Source organism: Ceraceosorus guamensis (assembly GCF_003144195.1).
Source record: "Ceraceosorus guamensis strain MCA 4658 unplaced genomic scaffold IE81scaffold_65, whole genome shotgun sequence".
Lineage (NCBI taxonomy): Eukaryota > Fungi > Basidiomycota > Exobasidiomycetes > Ceraceosorales > Ceraceosoraceae > Ceraceosorus > Ceraceosorus guamensis.
Window position 1 is genome coordinate 31,915 of NW_020290060.1, and position 16,946 is coordinate 48,860.

Consider the following 16,946-nt stretch of genomic DNA (forward strand, 5'->3'; position numbering starts at 1 on the left):
TTGCCTAATCGACTCTGACAATTCGTCTCGCAGCATGTTCCTCCTCGTTGTGCGAGGCGTTTGAGGAAGAGCGCCCGAGGGTAGAGCTACTGGAAGCGATGCTCGGTGCATGGGCACCGCGCCGGTACTAGTTGGTCGACTTGGCCCTTGTTCCGAGAGTTGTTGCCAGCCCGCACCAGACTGTGCTTGCGCTCGTTGGCGCGCATGGAGATCCGTGCTCGATCCGGTGGGTGTCTCATCGCTCTCCTGTTGCACAACAATCTGTGCGGCTAGCTCTGCGGCTTGGGTGCGCGGGCTGGGCGGACCTCGAGGGCCAGCCTTGCTGTAGGTGTAATCCGTGCTCTCTCTTTCCCGGCTCTGGCTCCTGTCCTTGCGTCTCAGAGAAGCGGCACTATGCGGTCTCTTCGTAGCGGAGCCAAGCTGGCTCAGTCGCTGCAATGCCGCGGTGCTGGCCGAAGGCCGCAGCGGCCCGCTCTCGGGACTAGCTGCAGCAGCTGCGCTGCTGCCAGCAGAGCTCCCGAGCGTGCCGACGTCATTCCTCGTTGAGCCACTGCGAGCTGATGCAGAAGAGCCAGGTCGCTCGCGTGGTAAGTCGTCAAATTCGGCTTGCATTGGGGTCATGCTGCTGATGGAGGTGGACGACCGAGATGCAGTCATGTTGAGCACTGGCAGAGCTACTGCACTCTTGCTAGTCCGCAGACCGTTGTCGCCGACAGGATGCGCTGTTGGGCGTTGTCGCGGCAGAAGACCACCCTGACCCATGGGCTGCTTCGATCCTCGCGGAGCCTGTGATGTCTCTTGAGAGCGCTCCTGCTGCTGATTGGGGTTGATCTGAGATAGAGCTAGGCCTGATCCAAGGGGACGATGGCGCAAATCTGCTGCTGAGGCGTGCGGGCGACCTTTCAGCTGCCCAGGCGGAGGGTGGGGCGCTGCTTCGGGATGGAAGATGGAGCTCAGTAGGCCTCGCACCGGCGGAGATTCGGCAGCAAAAGCCGCATGATCGCCAGCTTTGTCTCCACCCTGTGCGCCTTGCCTCCCATCGCCTGCCTCGTCAGCATGGCGCAAATCGGCCGCAGATTGAGACCGCACAGGAATCTTCTGAAACATGGCTGCTTGCCGCTGCTCTTCTTGCCGCTTCAAAGCCGCCAACCGCTCCTTCCGCTCCTGGGCGCTATCCACAGTAGAGTCGGATGACCAGTCACCATCATCATCGTCTTCATCTTCTCCCACGACTGGTGCCTCAGTTGCACTGATGGGCCCAAGCGCTTGTTGAACAGTCTTGTCATCTTGCGTCGCACCTCCACTGTCAGTCTTTACAGGTCTTTCATCTACCTCCCACCCGTCCTCTTCGTCCGAATCATCGTCGCCCATTGTAAAGGTAACAGGCTTTCCTTTTTGCGCTTTTGGTGCTACCGCGACTACTTCGTTGGCAGAGGCTCGTGGAGCTTCAGTAGTCGAGGGTGGTACTGCGCTTGTGCTTGGGGCTGCATCGCCCTTGCGATCCGCAGATGCATCTTTAGCACGCCCTTGCGCTTTTGAAGACGGCTGATATGGCTTGTGTCCACTTGCTGATCGTCCATGAGCCCGGCCACGTAGCGCTGCAGAGCTGTGGTGCCCCGGCCCCCGATGAAGCGCTATTCCTGAGCGGTTGCGTTGGTGGTGTGTGCCAGTAGCATGAAGCGCGTGCCGGGTGCTTGAGGTGGTGCTCTGCTTCCCGTTACTTGGTGCAGGCGAAGACGCTCTGGAGCTCTTGGCTTCATCACCATTGCCAACATCGTTGCTGCGATCTTGTACGCTCAATCCACGGTCCACGTCTGCGCGGACTGCCGCAACGGCGCGCTGCGAGTCCTCGAGAAGTGCCGGTTGACGTGGTGCAACCGGGGTTGCAGGGCTCGGTACTCGAGTGCTGCTTTCGCTCATATCCTCAAAGCCGTCCTCTGCTCTGGACGTAGAGCCTGAAGGCGCTGCCGATCTTGCATCCGGCATGACTACGTCGTCTTCAAAGCTCGAAGGCTGAACAAAGAATTTCTTCCTCTTTTGTTCGACAGTGCTGTCTTGCTGGTCAGGCTGCTTCCCTGAACTACTTTGCACCACAGGTGCAGGATCTTTCGAGACGTTTTGGCCAGCTCCTGAATCGGCAGAGCCGCGCTCATTGGGGGCAGTTGGAAATTTGGTTCCAATTGATGTGGACTCACGAGAGCTCGTATTTCCTTGTCCAGCTACGTCTGGAAGCTCACTAGGTCTAAGCCTCGGTGACAGAGACTTGCGAAGTTCTCTGTAGGCGCGAGCCGCCGCCGTCGTCGGAGGTCGGCGTTTATGAGCAGAAGTACTAGCCGTAGACGGACCAGCTTCTGACGCCCGATCTCGCGAAGAAGAACGAGACGGCCCGATCGCTGAACCTTGATTTGGCACTGCCATGTCGGGCTTGATTGGCGGTCTTTCGTCCCTGAACGCGCCCGCACTTTCTCGCCGCTTCGACTCTGCGCCCTCATTTGCTCCAGCGTCCGCCGGCGCAGACTTGGTGCTCGCCACTGATGGCGTGGCTGTTCGCTCATAGTCGCTGGCTCGAGACTGGGTCTCCTTTCTCTGTCCTGCATCGGCGCTGAGGGCGCGACCCAAAGCAGGACGGAGTTGCGAGCTATCGGAGAAAAGTGCCCTCCCAGGGATGAGATTGCTGATCTCGTCCCGAGCCAGACCAGCAACGGCAGCCGTGAAGCTAAGAGGTCGTCGCTGACGACTGTATTGGGAGCTTTCTGTAGCAGCACAGGAAGTCTCGCTGGAGATTGAGTGACGAGAAGCTTCGATGTGATGTGGAGGCACCTCTCGAGGTTTGTCGGAGCCTGACGACGACGGCCTTCTTGACAAGATTGGCTCCAGCGTCGTTCGGCCTCTTGTACTCAGAGGTTGCTCGCCATTCGCCAGAGGTCCGCGTACAGCAGCCCTCAAGGTGGGAAATCGTGCAGACGAAGCTCCTAAACGAGAAGCGCTGATTGTCGGTGGGGTTGCTTTAGGGGAATCGATGCTCTCTGTCTCGCTGCTCCACTCTCCTTCTTCCTCTTCATCCACCGCGGCTTCGGAGCTGCGTGACGTTGCAGCCGGACTCTTACTAGTTGATTCTGCACTTGCTCTCGGTGATGATGTTTCTGTCAGCGAGGCAATGTCTGTATGCAGTAGATCGAGAGGTTCGGGCACCAGCTGAGCTTCACGGAACCAGAGCCGCCAACTCAGGTTTTCCAGCCTGCGACCGCTTTCGAGGGATGGTGCGCACTTTGTGAACACTTCGAGCAAGTTAGATGGTTAGCAAGGGGGCAGGAGGGGATGCAGGCGCAGGCGTAGCACAGGGCGGGCATAGAAAGTCATGACTCACAGCTCCATAAACTGGCCAATTGGTGTAATGTGAGGTCGTCGAGCTTGCTGATCGAAGAGGTGGACAAGCTCAGCACTGGGGCTGGCAAAGTGTTGGACAGCATGACGTTGCTGGTGTTTGTGAGACCCTCTGTGTCTGCTACGCCGAGGAGGCGATTTTGCTACCTTTGTCGTTGATTTGATGCCGCTGTACTAGTCATGTCGAAGTCTTGCCGGGTCGCTTCATCAAAAGAGCGATGGCTCTGCGAGCTAGACTTGAAAATAGGGAAGAATGGTGGTGGTGCAGATCTTAATGGAAGGGCAAATTGAAAGCTTGCATCTACGAAGGGTCGGGATCGAGTTGCTATCACGCAAGATGGACACCAGATACCCTCTAGCTGCCTTGCGTGCGGTGCTGAGACTTTTAAGAAGCGTGAATCAGTGCACAAATTGGCGTGTTGGGGCTGATGAAGACGCAGTGTGTGAGTAGAATCAGTCTTGAGCAGATGCCGAAGTGGAAGTGGAAGTGGAAGTGGAAGTGGAAGTGGATGTGGATCAGTCGCCGTGAATGCGGGGCAATGCTCACCCTCGTTCGACCGCACGACGAGTCTCAATCAAGTCGAGAGAGGGCGCCGCGACTCCTGCTGATGCGCTCGCTGCTGCATGCCCGGCAGGCTTGTGGCTGAGGATGATCTTGACCGAGAAGGGCCCTGCCGCGCTTGACTGCGCAGCTTTTTCAGACGCGCGGGGTCACCAGGAAGGAGGTGCCTGATGCTGCCTGCCTGCCTCACCGTGTAGGCTGCGTCGCTGCTGCTGCTGCTGCTGCTCTTGGCCACTTCTGCTACTTTACGGTACGGTACCGGCAGATCGTCACGCAAACACACACGACTCTCATCAAGCTGCACCCTTGAGCGAGGCCATGCACAGTCAAGTACCGGTGCTGGGTACGTATACCTACAGCATGGGATCAATAAGGCAAGTCACCGCCTTGTTGAATCACAGACCGGGTTGTCTCCTGCGGAGCGCATCTCTCGATCATCATCGCGGCACGCAAATTCACTGATTGAGTCAACATGTTTCCCTCGCTTCAGCACCTTGTGTCCGACGCCGCTGTCAGAAATATAAGCTCTGTGCGTCGCGGGAAGGGGCTCGAGCGTGAGCTTCGTGTTGCATGTGGAGCTTCGCGCTGGTCCTTCATGTTCATATCCTATATAGCGAGTGTTACAGAAGTCACATGCCATGCACGCAATTAAGCAGCAGACTGGGACGCGGTGCGATGTTGATGTGTATTGCATGCCTATGTAGCTTTACAAGTTGTATGAGCACATGAAACACAGCTAGGTTTCGACAATCACAATTCCGGACCAGTCGTGCGTTGAGTACGTGGTTCAATCAATCACGAATGTGAGTCAGAATGAACCCCACACCGCGTTGTTTTTTTAGCCGGAAACGGGAGCGCCCACGGCCGCCGTCTTTCACCTCCCCATGCACCCAAAATCAGCCGCCGCGTACCTCAGCAATCACGAATGCTGATGCTTCTGCTGCTGCCCAGGCCCGTCTCCCGCACTGTTTCAAACCTCTCTCGTGCGAGACGTGTGCGCGCCACGGCAGCAGGGTGCTCGGGCGCCTGATATACACGCGCATTTCATGGAGCACGAAATTTGGATCGTGCGAATAAGCGTGCGCGCGTGCGCGCGTGCCGCGCCCTATGTAACAAGCTCGATCAGCATGCAGCAGCAGGTCGTTAGTCTGCCGCGGCGCCCGGAGATCTAATCAGCAGCAGCAGCAGCAAAGCAAAGCAAATAAGCAAGCATGCAGCCGCGCTCATCAGACTTTGCTCTTCCCCTTTCCGGGTGCTGAATCGTATCACCTCTGCGCACTCGCAACTGTCATCCGTATACCTTTGCTGTGCCTCCTGACATCCTCATGGCGTGCATGCACGGCTCATTCGTGATTGGGCTTCTCGCGCCCATCGATCCACGATTCGACTGAAAGAGGTTCGGCACACACCAACACCCACACCCACACCACTCGTCGCTCCACATCCGCTTCTTGGGCAATCGTCTCTGACCGCCCCCAGAGCAATCGCTCTACACATCGCAACAGCTCAAGCACACCTTCCACCGACATTCCGCATTCGGTCCACAATCGCAGCTGACCTGCCATCATCATGTCGACAGAAAAGGGAGACAAGAGTGAGTGAAAGGGTTTCCGAGCTCGAAATTGAACGCGACCTGAAGCCGCTTCTCACGCTTGGGCCGACGACCACTTTCAATGACTGGCATAGGCTCCGAGCCCGTGCTAGATTTCAGCCAATTCCCTGCCAAGGCCTTGCATTCTTACATCGTGCATCACGGTCTGGGAAAAGGCTATCCTCCTATCCCGGACCGTCCAGAAGCGGAAGAGGAGGAGGAGGAGGAGGAGGAGGAGGAAGAAGACGGAGAGGAAGGTGACGAAGTGGTGGGCTCAGAGGAACAGGGAGAGCTCTCGACTGGTCCCAGCACTTCCAGAGCGGGTCGAGCATCAGTGAAGAGGAGGAGATCGCGCAGTCCTGCAGAGCATCCCAGCTCATCCAAGCGCAGCCGTTTGAGAGCAAGAAGTCCGCCTGGTCAAGCAAATGCCAAGAAGGGCTCAGGTGTCGATGCCGCGTTGGGCGCTGGCAGCGGCACGGGTGCAAATGATGAAGATGCGGAAGATATCGAGGCCCCTGCGCACTTTGCGGACTCTGATGCCGCGGCTACACATCTAGGGGCAGTGGCAGGAAGACACTTTCAATCTTTGCCAGCTCCCAAGGAGGGAGAGGTGGTGGTCAACTTCCTGTACAGGTGCAGAGTTGGAAGTGAGTTGCGAATGGCACCTGCGCCAGCTTCCGCGCATTTCCTGTCCGCTGAGGCCGCTAAATCTCATCACGCTGTGCAATTTGGGGAGCAGACAAGACGCTCAGGGTTGCAGCAAATTGACATAGCAGCAGGTCCAAGCGATTTCGACATCTCTCTTTTCCTTCGGGTCGGCGATCTTCACATTGTATTGTACATCTTGCAAGCGATTCGGTCAGTACTACCAAGGCGTGAGCAAGACTAGGTAGACGATTAGCGGCTCTCGTCTGCGATCGAGACGGAGCGCGATCCGTCTTGGCCATCAGCATCAATGGCACAGCAGAATGCGCCTGCTGTGGCGTCGGCCAAGAGTAGGTTAGCACCATCAGGCGACCAGCGAAGCACGTGTGCTGCGAATCCGTCTTCGAGGTACAAGCGAAGGATTCGAGGAAACGTCAAGACCTGGGCGTTCGCCTTTGCGCTGACCTCGATGAGCTCGCGCTCTGAACTCACCAATGGGAATCGGAATGGCTTCAGCATTCTGACTCTTTTCGGGGTTTCTTGACCATTGATAGATGGCGCTTGTCCCGCAGACGAGGCCAAGTGTAGCTCCTGTCGCAGCGATGGCAGAGTCTTCTCTAGTGCCCGCTGGTTGCCAGCACGCGCGAGTGACTGGGGCAGCGAGGAGAAGCATAGCCAGCAAAATTGGTGCAGAGGCGCTTTGTGGCTCCACCAGCCAGATGTAAATGGTTCCCGGCACATTCTCTGCGCGGTGAGTCGAAGACAGTGGCGGTGGGCTCAGTGCGGAAGGGAGAAAAAGCGGCAGCCTCATCCCTTACCATTGCGGGATGCGATCAAAGAGCCGTCAGGCGACCAGGATAGCCAGGAGACGCCGCTCTTTGGAAAGGGCTTGGTGTGATCGACGCGCACTGCGGGGGGCGCCACGGGCAGGGTATTTTGCTCCACTATGGCATGGCGGTCGTCAGCCTGTGACTTGTCAACAAGGAAGCTGCCTCGACGCGCTCAACATCATCCACGCACATGTGATGATGCCACGGCCTCCCGTTTCTTCAATCCACCGATGCGGCTCTCGCCACGCGATCTGGTGCGGTCGCATATCGATCAGCCCTTTGTCAATGTATGCCCAGATTTACCAGACGAGGAGATTGGCAACTCACGAGCTGTTCTGACGTGCCGTTGCTTTTGCTAGATGCGCCGTACGATTTTTTTGAGTGGTCCAGCACAAAAAGCTGCTGTCCGTCGGTCGCGTCTAGGATCCAAAGCTAGCTCGAGTGAAGAAGTGATCAGCATGGAGCATGTATCTACCTCTGAAACCCAAACACACCTTTTCGTCTGCACCTCCAACAGCAAGGTACTTGCCACTCGGTGCGAATTCCACGCAGCGTATGCCTAGCCCGCCGCCGGCAATGCTGCGATTGTCCGAAAGGTGCTCCTGCGCCTTGCGATTTCTGAGCGAAGAGCTCGGACCCAGACTCCCCTGTTGGGTACTCGCAAGAGATGTTCCATTGTTGGCGCGAGAGCTGGTCGGATACACCGTGGTCGGCTCTTCGGCACCAGCTTCTATCGCAAAGGTTGCTCTGAGTTGTCCAGCGATCGTGTAAAGTTGAAGCTTGTACTACAAAGGCAAGGCAGCGGGAGGAGGCGTCACCATGTGAGGGCAGGACCGGTCACGTCGCAACATCTGCGGGCGCACCTCCAGCAGAGATTCCCAAACAGCGATGTGCAAACCTGTCGGCGACCACGCCAAGCCCGCGGCGTCATTGGTTGCGATGAGAAAGCTCTGCGAAGAGCACATGCAATGGTCAACAAGGGACGCATGTCAAGTCCAACGGTGAAACTGCTTACCTTCCAGAGTCTCCAACCTTGCCCATCCCCATCTGGATCGGCCAATTCCAGATGCCGTTCTCTCTTGGCATTGCCATGCGAGCCTTGGACGAAAAGCGACACAGCCTCTTTACTGTCGTGCCTTTGCAGCAGCGCGAAGATGTTGGACTGAGCGTTCGAATACGCTGTCACGCAAGGAGACATGTGTGTGTCAATATCACGGTGTCCAAGCACACCAAACGTGAAGCATGCCCACCTCTAGCAGTCTTTGGCGAGTCGATCAGAGTAGGTGTTTCGCTTGCCAGTTGCCATGCCGTCACGCGCATCTGAGAGGAAGTGGCACAGTGATGTAAGCGTTTTCAGAACGGGTTCGGGAACAGTCGAGACAGCGTGAAGCTCTTGCGCTCACATCGTTCTCGCTGAAGCACAGGACGGTGTGAGGTCCATCGTTGGGAGCCCACTGAGCGTGAACCAATCCTTCAGCGCCAGCCTGTAGCCTAGCGATCCATCCTTCGCCTGCATCTTCGCCGTGTCGCGCCTCCCTCTTGGGATCGAGGCTGAGCACAAAGACGGTAGCATCTTCGAGGGCCGTCACCAGCAGAAAGGCTCCGTCTCCTGACCATTGTAGGGAATGCAGCGTCAAGGGTAGGTCCCACGATCTGACGGGTGTCAAGCTTAGAGCTGAGCGTACCACCACTGTTCGCGAGGGATTTCCAACCAACGATGCGAGGAAAGTGGAGCCAGGAGAGAAACGAAGGGAGGAGGTGGATGCATGGGCATAAGATGCAGTGAAGTCCATCTCGAAGAGGCGCAGATCTGCGCCAAGTCTTTGGTCCGTGATGAAGGAGCTCGACTTGCGCGCACTTGATCCAGTCCTGTTGCGAAGGCCTTGCGCCGATCGGAAGCTTGAATGGCTCTTGGTCTAGCAAGTCTCTTTCTTGTCCAAGGCTCTCCTCAGCATGTCTTCCGAGCCTCGGCTTTTGAGCCCAATCGCAACATCAAACTTGTACGCGCGATGACGCTTGAACACGTAACAGTCACGAGCGACCGGCTTCAATTCAAGATTCAGGTTACCTCGAACGAATCACTTTGTGATTTAAGAGGTCACTTCTCGAAGACGTGCGTGCAATTCTGAACAATCAGCGAAGAATCACAATGCGGCAAGGCGGTGCATGCACCCAGCATGCACGCGTCGTGTTGCTTGCGCGTCGCGCCTACACGAGTCGCCCCCGCACCACGTGACCACGCCTGAACTTGCGTATAAGAAGCCTCGATCCACGTGATCGTTTCGATCCTCATCGGCTTCGCCATAGACGTCCTCATACCTGTCTCTGAATCCTTGGCTTGACGTGCTTGACTGCTTGCGTCCATCTCTTCCGAGCCATACGGCCGGCGGTCGAGGGTCTAAAGAGGAGCCTGGGTGAGTTAGCAATTAAGCTCTTGATGATTCCTCGTTCAGATTGAGATGGTGCTGCTTGGCTTAGCCGGCTTCCGGCCTTCGATCAAGCCGAACGCCTGTCCTACAACATCAGCAGGTGCTGCTGGGCGGCGTGTGTATACTGCAGGCAGGCAGCCAGGCGCGCGGCTTTTCTTATTCAAATACCAGCACGCGCGGGCTTCTGATGCTTGCGCGCGCATCCGGCTCCGGCAAAGCAAGATCGAATTTCATCAATTAATCTGCGAATCAAATCAAGCGGCTCGGGACAGGTCTCGCTTTGCCAGCAGTCTGAGTCCTGCGCGCGTGCACGGATGCGCGGGGGGGAGGGCCGCGCTGCTGCGATGCGGATCTTGCGCTCGCTTCCCCGCATTCGTGATTCAGCAACGGAACCGCTGCTGGCCACGGCAGTCGTGCGTTCAATTCACGATTTCTGCATGGATGCTGACCCCTCCCTCACGCCTGAATCCGCTCGTGCAAGTCATGAGTGACTGATTGATTGTGCACGGCTTCGGTCGCAGCTCAACGCGCCGTACAGTCTGTTGGGATAGGAAGCTTGTGGACCGGGATATGTCAGCTGAATCCGGCTGTCCGACGCAATCGTGAATGGGAATAGACTTTTCGACCTTGTGTGGTCAAGCGAGCGGCTGTTGAACGGGTAGTGGGATCGTAATCGCTGCGCGGTTGTGTACTGTATGTATGCACAGGTGGAGGAGACCGCCTGTCTTGCACGGGCAATCTACTTTGCCGAGGCACCGGTCCGAGTTGCTCGATGAAGCGACCAAGGGGAATGCACTAGTGCCTCATGCAGCTTTCGCGATGCAGCAGAGTCCAGCCATGATATAAAATCTGATGCGCTCAAGCTAGGCAATATCTTTCATCTCGCCACCACATCCTCTGCCATCCTCACACTTCCGAACCACGCACACACGCACCGCACACACACCACACACTTGGCCAAACATGCCGTACACTCCTCACAAAGCTTACGTCGTAGGCGTCGGCCTTACCAAATTTGACAAGCCCCGCGGCGAGCGTGATTACCCCGAGCTCGGTCTGGAAGCCACGGTCAAGGTGAGTAGCGATGCTCAGCATGCCTACTCTTGCACTCGCGTGACTGTCTTCGCATTGCCAGTCACAATCGAGCTGACCCGACATCACCTCTACAGGCACTCATCGATGCCGGCATCACTTACGATGATGTCGAGACTGCCGCTGTGGGGTACTGCTGTGAGTCTAATGACGGGTCCCTTGCAGCGTCCATACTGTACGCTGATTGCGACCACTCCCTTCCTACCAGACGGTGACTCGACTTGCGGACAGCGCGCCCTGTATCAACTTGGTATGACCGGCATTCCCATCGTCAACGTCAACAACAACTGCTCCACTGGCTCTTCTGCCTTTGTCCTTGCTGCCAACAGCATCATGGCAGGTCAAGCCGACTGCGCACTGGCACTCGGTTTCGAGAAGATGGCACCAGGCTCTCTCGGATCCGCATGGAACGATCGAGCGCCTCCTATGGAGGGCACCATGTCTCAGCTGTTTGAAATCGAAGCCGAAAAGGAGTACAAGACGGATGACTTTGGACCTTTTGCTGCTCGCATCTTCGGAGCTGCTGGTCAAGAGTATGTGGAAAAGTACGGCGCCACTTGGGATCACATCGCTGCAATCGCTGCCAAGAACCACAAGCACAGCGTCAAGAACCCCTATGCGCAGTTTAGGGTCTCTCCGAGCCCACAAGAGGTAGCCAAGGCCCGCAAGATCACGCGCGAGGTGACATTGCCCATGTGCTCCCCCACCTCTGATGGAGGCGCCGCTGCAATCGTCGTGAGCGAGGACTTTATCAAGAAGCACAATCTCCAAGACCGAGCAATCGAGATCGCCGGTCTGGGAGTGTCCACCGACTCTCCAAGACTCTACGAGGATCGCTCTAGAATCGAACTTGCCGGTGCCGACATGAGCCGGCGTGCGGCAACGATTGCTTACAAGCAAGCCGGTCTGACCGCCAAGGACATTCAGGTCTTGGAGCTGCACGACTGCTTTGCTCCCAACGAGCTCGTCACCTACCCTGCTTTGGGATTGTGCGCCGAGAATGAGGCTCACAAAATTGTCGAGGCTGGCGACAACACTTTTGGTGGAAAGTGGGTCGTCAACCCTTCTGGAGGTTTGGAATCCAAGGGTCACCCGCTCGGCGCGACAGGTCTCGGCATGGTGGCCTACATGGCTTTGCAGCTGCGCGGCGAAGCGGGTGCGCTGCAGGTCGAAAACGTCAAGGCCGCATTGACGCACAACATCGGTCTCGGTGGTTCTTGCGTCGTTTCCATCCTCAAGAAGGCCTCCTTCTACAAGGATGGCGCTCACAACAAGGACCGCTTCGGATACGACTTTGCCAACGAGTGCAGGCGCATGACCGAGGAGGAGCTCGAAAAGGTCAAGAGCAAGCACTTCTCCGATTACTTGCCCGCTTCTATCCCCGAGCCGCAGACCTCCAAGCTGTAGAGCGCTGTTCACGTCATGTGCGCGCGTGAGCTCATCCATACATGTGCTGTCGTAGCCAAATGCATACCTTCACGCCTACCGGCTCGAGTCTCAGCTTGATGCATTTCAGCAGTCAGCTTTCGCTCCCTCACTGATGTCTCGGAGACTTTCAGCTTTTGAGGCGGACAATGGCATTACGTGAGCCAGAATACGATATTCAAATAGGCGGGTGAAAGAGTGACGGCTGTGTGGACGGGACAGAGCCCAAAGTTGCTTGAGCAGTAAGCAATGGTCGAGAGTGATGAGGTGACCTGCACCGACGAATCTATTTGTATCTAGTTGGTCAACAGCGCGAAGAGGATATGAGACAACAGGTGGCGAGACCGGGAGGCATAAGTGGTAGAAAGCATGTCTATACAGACGTCGTCTTCCGGCTGTCAGGTGCGCGGTGCAACGGCGCGAGCCATCCCAACGTCACGTAGCCGCTTCCACAAGCTCTTGCCACTAGGAGCTGGGGTACCCGGGTCCTCTCTCATTTGACGACTCCGGAAGTCGTCCCTGCTCGAGACGCCAAGAGCTCCTGGTCCAGTATGAGGCGCTTTGGGAGTGAGTGGAGCCGCAGATGCCGGAGTCGAAGGAGTCCGTGAGCTCAAACGTGGAAGACGTCCTGCAGAGGCCATCCGAAGCAGACTAGGCCGATTTGGCACCGCGGAGCTGTTCTGCTTTTCGTCAGCTAGACTCTCATTGTGCGCATCTTTGCGTCTCAGCGAGCCGGTCGCGCTTCGCAGTCCTCCATGAGATCCTCGGAATGAAGGCGAAGTCATGAAGTCTGCAGTCCTTGAAGCGCTTGGCGGTCTGCTGATTTGCTTGGAAAGGCGGCGCTGGCGCTGAGCACTCGTGGTGGTCGCTCGCACCTCTACCTGGACAGGGCTCAACAAGCTGGTCAAGCGGCCAAATTTGCTAGCCCTTTTGCCGCCATTATGATGTTCATCCGGACGCTCAAAGGACGTAGAGAAACGAGAGTCAGGGGCGGGGGGCAATGCAGGAGAGCCTACGGAGCCCTGTGCAGCACTGGCGCCTACAAGACATAAGGAGTGCCGTGCTTTCAACGCATCTGCTTTGGGGTCAGTGGTGTGGGGCGCGAGGTCGCGATTGATGGTCGAAGCAGTGGTGTTGGGGTGCTGCGTCCGTGACAGAGTCAAGCCCAGACTTTGTGCTTCGTCGATTGATGGCCCCAACGGTGCTGTTGAGCCAGTGCTGGCCAGCGGCTCATTGGTACCATTCGTCAAGGGCGAGTAGTCTTTTGCAGCTGAATGAGACGCCAAGGCTGCTAGATTGGGCACAGCTGCGGCAAGTTGTAGGTTCGATTGACTGACTGACCTCACCATCTCGTTTGCGGCAGCTATTACCTGCGCAGAAGACGCATAAGCTGCGCTGCTCGAGTGTGCCGATATCGACGAGAGACTCGCGGTAGACTCTTCGACCAAGCGACTTAAGCGTTGAGCCATTTGACCAATCTCGGCCAGGGAAGCTCGTACGCGTGCCAGAGAACCGCCTTCTTCTCCAGCAGATGCTGCTGATACGCGATGTTCGTTGGCATCAGGGCTCAGTTGATTGGCTGGGTAATTCGGATTGCTACACTCACGACCGACGCCGTCTGCCATCTGCTCTATCTCCATACTGAGCTCAGCAGACGTGTAGCCTTCGTTGATCTTTTCTAGAGACATGGTCGCTGGACGAGGTGGCGGCGGCGGCTTCGTCGCATAAGATTGCAAGTGGGTGGAGTGCGTGACGTCAGAGATCATTTCGACGTCGTTGGCGTGATCGCCGATTGCGTTTCCTAAGTGGCACAGGCTGAGAGATGGTCGCCCAGCTTGTGCTGTGACGACTGAGCACATCGAGGATTCTTCCGAGCATTGACGGGTAGGACACGGTCTATTTTTCAGACCGACAGCGGAATTGCCGGGCGCGCATTCACGATCCCGGCGGTCGTCGCTCGATCTGCCCATAGCACTGTTGACCAAGAGCCCTCTACTGCTGTGGTGATCGACGCTCGAGCTGACCTGACGTGGATGTGCTGCCTCGCTAGGCTTTGTTGCAGCAACTTCTCCTGCCCAAGCGGACTGGAATTGCTTCGTACCCGGCTTCGCGTGATCAAAACTCAGTAGAGCACACCTAAAATGCTGGCCTGATTGACTATCCGTCTTGAGCGAGACCAAGTCTCGCTGCGTAATGGCAGCCGAAAAAGGTCTTGCACCTTTGCCTCCCTGGCCAGCACTTGAGGAAGGCACATCGAGAGTTCTGGATGGCTCAAAATTCTTGGCTGTGGCGGGCGGCAAATTGGCTGCGGGATCTGTAATACAGTGGGATCCATTCGCAATGAGCTATCCGACCCTTTGCGCCGCAGATCTCCCAACGTGAGGCACGTACCGACGGATGAGAGAAACGGTGACCCCTGAATTGTGTGAGAGTACGAGGTGGACTCGCCCGTGGGCACGTCGTAGGTGCTGTCGCCCCAGGCACCCTCCGACACTTGCAGGGATTGCACAGATCGCTCATCGGAAAGCTCACTAGCGGTACTAGACATGTCCAGGGTCGATAAGCTGGGTTGCTCGTCCTCTGCCGGGGTTTCATCAGGAACGAGGATGCGAGGTGTTGTAGGCGGGCGGCAGGGCTCGCGCGAGCGGTCGCCGTTCCGCTGGTTGAGCCAAGGCGTCCGATGGTGTTCCGAGTTCTCTATGGCAAAAGTTGTTGTCGACGCAGGCCAACTTGTCAGACTGTTCGGCACGACAACAACCCCGGAATCCAGGGGTGTCAGATTGAGCAGGCTCGGCGCTGCTGAATTCCGGGTCATTAGCTGTTCAAGCGCTGTGCTGTCGCTCGACTGACTGCTACGGTCGTGGGCCTCAGAATTGGGAGGTGGAGTTGCGGCAATGTCGTTGAGCTCCTCAACGGCAGCCATCGACTGGTGCATTTTTTCGGAGTCTTCATGCTCCGACAAGACATTTGACATCCCTGCTGTGGCGGGAGGCTGTTTGTCTTGCTGCTTGGACGAGGCATTCTTCGCATTAGACTTTCGATCTCCAGCCTGTCTTACTCGCTCGCTGACCCGAAGAAGCTCGATCAAGCTGTCGTCGAGGTCGGACGTCCTCCCACCATTGTGATGCTTATCTCGTCGCTGGGCGCCAGGGGCGTTTTCGGGCCAGAAGAAGGGATGATTCAAGGCGTCTTTCGCTTGTATGCGTTTCTTGGTGTCTGGTTCGACCATGGCGCGAACGAGACTTTCGCAGTGCACGGATATCATGTCCCAATTGCCTTGCCAAGCGGACATGACAGTCCTCTCGTAGTACAGAGTGAGAGATTCGGTGTCGAGGCTGCACAGAAGAGAAAAGATGTAGTCAGGCGTGGGGATTGACGCTAATGTTGTGGCCGTCCTCGACTCACAATGTCTCGTTGACGTTCTCAAACGGTGTGCGACCAACGGCGATCTCGTAAAGGCTGACTCCGAGGGCCCAGACATCGGCGAGTCGCTCGTCGTGATCATCGCCGCGAGCTCGCTCTGGCGAGAGATACTCCGGGGTACCCCACCTTGCATTGGTGATGAAGCCGGAGTTGGGATCATGATTCTTAGCAAAGCCGAAGTCGAGCAATATCGGCCGCTCTCGACCGTCTGGGCCAGGGTGTACCATCATGTTCTGGACCTGCACAGTGGTTGAAGGCAGAGAGGCAAATGTTCGGCGTCGGCAGTCAGGTCAGCCTGCAGCCATGTAGTGCAGTCTTCCTTACCTTGATGTCACAATGCGTGATGTTACGTGCGTGAAGCCACGCGACGGCCGACGTGAGCTGCTGGAAAAAGCCATCCGGCCCCGCGTACACCCAGCGAGAGAGGCACACTTGCATAGCCTTTGCAGTAGGGAGCGAACGCGGGTCAGACGCCCAGAGCAGAAAGCAGCACCTCAGCAGCACGATACAGAGCTCACCTGATCAAAGAAGTCCATCGTCAAGCACGCGTAGCTTGGACTGAAGAGGAACTGTTGTAGAAGAGAAAGTGTGTGGGAAATGGTTATTAACTTGTGCTGGTGACGGGTCGGCATACCACTCACCTCTCGAAAGACGACGAGATTGGGGTGCATTTCTTCGAAGCTGCAAGCCGATCTCATGACTTTGAACTCATTCCAAAGAGCTTTGACTCTGGACTTGCTCGCAGAGGAGTGATCGCGCACGACCAGTTTGACCGCCACTGTGCGTCGTTGAGGCTTGCCCGAAGCGTCTTTGACCACAGGCAGACCGGCTGCGGGAGGCCACCGACCGGTGTCAGATCAAGCCCAGTCACAGTGGAAAGAGGTGAAGCACAAGGGTATGACACTCACGCAAAGAATGGGTGATGACTGCTTTCCAGCAGCTTCCCCAATTACCGCTGCCAATCTCCTTTTCAAATCCGTAGCGCTCTCCAAGCTCTTCGTCAGTGAGGCAATGCATGCCTTGCTGTTGTCGACGCTCGTACCAAGCACGCTCGGCAGCAGCGACTTCTCTAGCTTCCTTTTCTCGTCGAGCTGCTTCTGCTTGCGCCGCAGCAGCGTCCGCAGCGGCCTTTGCCTTCTTTTCCTGCTTTTCGAGTCGCATGAGTGAGTCAAGCATCGACAATGGCGACTGTGTGATAGACTCTGACTGCTGACTCCGTTTGTGTTTGCCCTTTACGGCGGCTGCAGCTACAGCAGCGAGGCGCTTGCGTGGTTCTCGAGCGGGGCTGCCACCTACCAGGGAGTCGTCGAGCTCTTGTGCTGGAGCGTCGCTATCCACGTCGTCGTCTTCCTCTCGCCGGCGCTTGTCGTGTGCAGAGTCGCGGACCGAATCGGCGGTGTTCTCCCCTTCTTTGCCCAATCTCCCGGGCGACTTGGCCGACCTGGGCGACAGAACCTCCATCGTGCGAACCTTGATACGATTTGTTAGGCCTCCAATGCCGCTGCGTGCTGAGGTTGGCGAGATGTTGGAATTCTCTGTCGGGCTATGAGGAATATTTGCGCGGA

At 56.9% G+C, this 16,946-nt stretch overlaps 4 protein-coding genes across 4 annotated transcripts; 2 read left to right on the plus strand and 2 right to left on the minus strand.

Annotated features, from left to right (window-relative positions):
• Window positions 1-5,515: 5,515 nt before the first annotated feature.
• IE81DRAFT_349178 (hypothetical protein) lies at window positions 5,516-6,305 on the plus strand (the record flags this gene model as incomplete). Its single annotated transcript, XM_025516357.1, has 3 exons — window positions 5,516-5,540; window positions 5,633-6,184; window positions 6,277-6,305. 3 exons carry the CDS (start codon window positions 5,516-5,518, stop codon window positions 6,303-6,305), a joined length of 606 nt encoding a protein of 201 aa, XP_025367661.1.
• A 33-nt stretch (window positions 6,306-6,338) lies between these two features.
• On the minus strand, window positions 6,339-9,120 carry IE81DRAFT_325504 (YVTN repeat-like/Quino protein amine dehydrogenase). Its single transcript, XM_025514537.1, has 10 exons — window positions 8,416-9,120; window positions 8,263-8,332; window positions 8,028-8,191; window positions 7,876-7,962; window positions 7,507-7,797; window positions 7,340-7,444; window positions 7,203-7,263; window positions 7,001-7,126; window positions 6,675-6,926; window positions 6,339-6,583 (listed from the first exon to the last, which is right to left on the minus strand). The coding sequence occupies exons 1-10, from the start codon at window positions 8,803-8,805 to the stop codon at window positions 6,435-6,437; spliced, it is 1,695 nt and encodes a 564-aa protein (XP_025367662.1). The 5' UTR covers window positions 8,806-9,120; the 3' UTR covers window positions 6,339-6,434.
• Window positions 9,121-10,270: 1,150 nt separating this feature from the next.
• On the plus strand, window positions 10,271-12,440 carry IE81DRAFT_325506 (putative sterol carrier protein). Its single transcript, XM_025514538.1, has 3 exons — window positions 10,271-10,515; window positions 10,611-10,671; window positions 10,742-12,440. The coding sequence occupies exons 1-3, from the start codon at window positions 10,405-10,407 to the stop codon at window positions 11,938-11,940; spliced, it is 1,371 nt and encodes a 456-aa protein (XP_025367663.1). The 5' UTR covers window positions 10,271-10,404; the 3' UTR covers window positions 11,941-12,440.
• Window positions 12,441-15,142: 2,702 nt separating this feature from the next.
• IE81DRAFT_282460 (kinase-like protein) lies at window positions 15,143-16,398 on the minus strand (the record flags this gene model as incomplete). Its single annotated transcript, XM_025511535.1, has 6 exons — window positions 15,143-15,293; window positions 15,364-15,620; window positions 15,706-15,822; window positions 15,900-15,950; window positions 16,023-16,189; window positions 16,284-16,398. Coding segments are annotated over 6 exons (858 nt in total), but the record flags the coding sequence as incomplete, so codon positions are not given.
• Window positions 16,399-16,946: the final 548 nt, after the last annotated feature.

What these genes read in the sequence shown, in the direction of transcription:
- IE81DRAFT_325504 (XM_025514537.1), bottom strand. Translation starts at nt 8,805, where the DNA reads ATGGACTTCACTGCATCTTATGCCCATGCATCCACCTCCTCCCTTCGT. An exon ending in TTTGGGAATCTCTGCTGGAG is followed by an intron (nt 7,798 to 7,875) that starts GTGCGCCCGCAG and finishes TTGCCTTTGTAG; the next exon opens with TACAAGCTTCAACTTTACAC. An exon ending in TTGGAGGTGCAGACGAAAAG is followed by an intron (nt 7,445 to 7,506) that starts GTGTGTTTGGGT and finishes CACTCGAGCTAG; the next exon opens with CTTTGGATCCTAGACGCGAC.
- IE81DRAFT_325506 (XM_025514538.1), top strand. Translation starts at nt 10,405, where the DNA reads ATGCCGTACACTCCTCACAAAGCTTACGTCGTAGGCGTCGGCCTTACC. An exon ending in GTCTGGAAGCCACGGTCAAG is followed by an intron (nt 10,516 to 10,610) that starts GTGAGTAGCGAT and finishes TCACCTCTACAG; the next exon opens with GCACTCATCGATGCCGGCAT. An exon ending in TGCCGCTGTGGGGTACTGCT is followed by an intron (nt 10,672 to 10,741) that starts GTGAGTCTAATG and finishes CCTTCCTACCAG; the next exon opens with ACGGTGACTCGACTTGCGGA.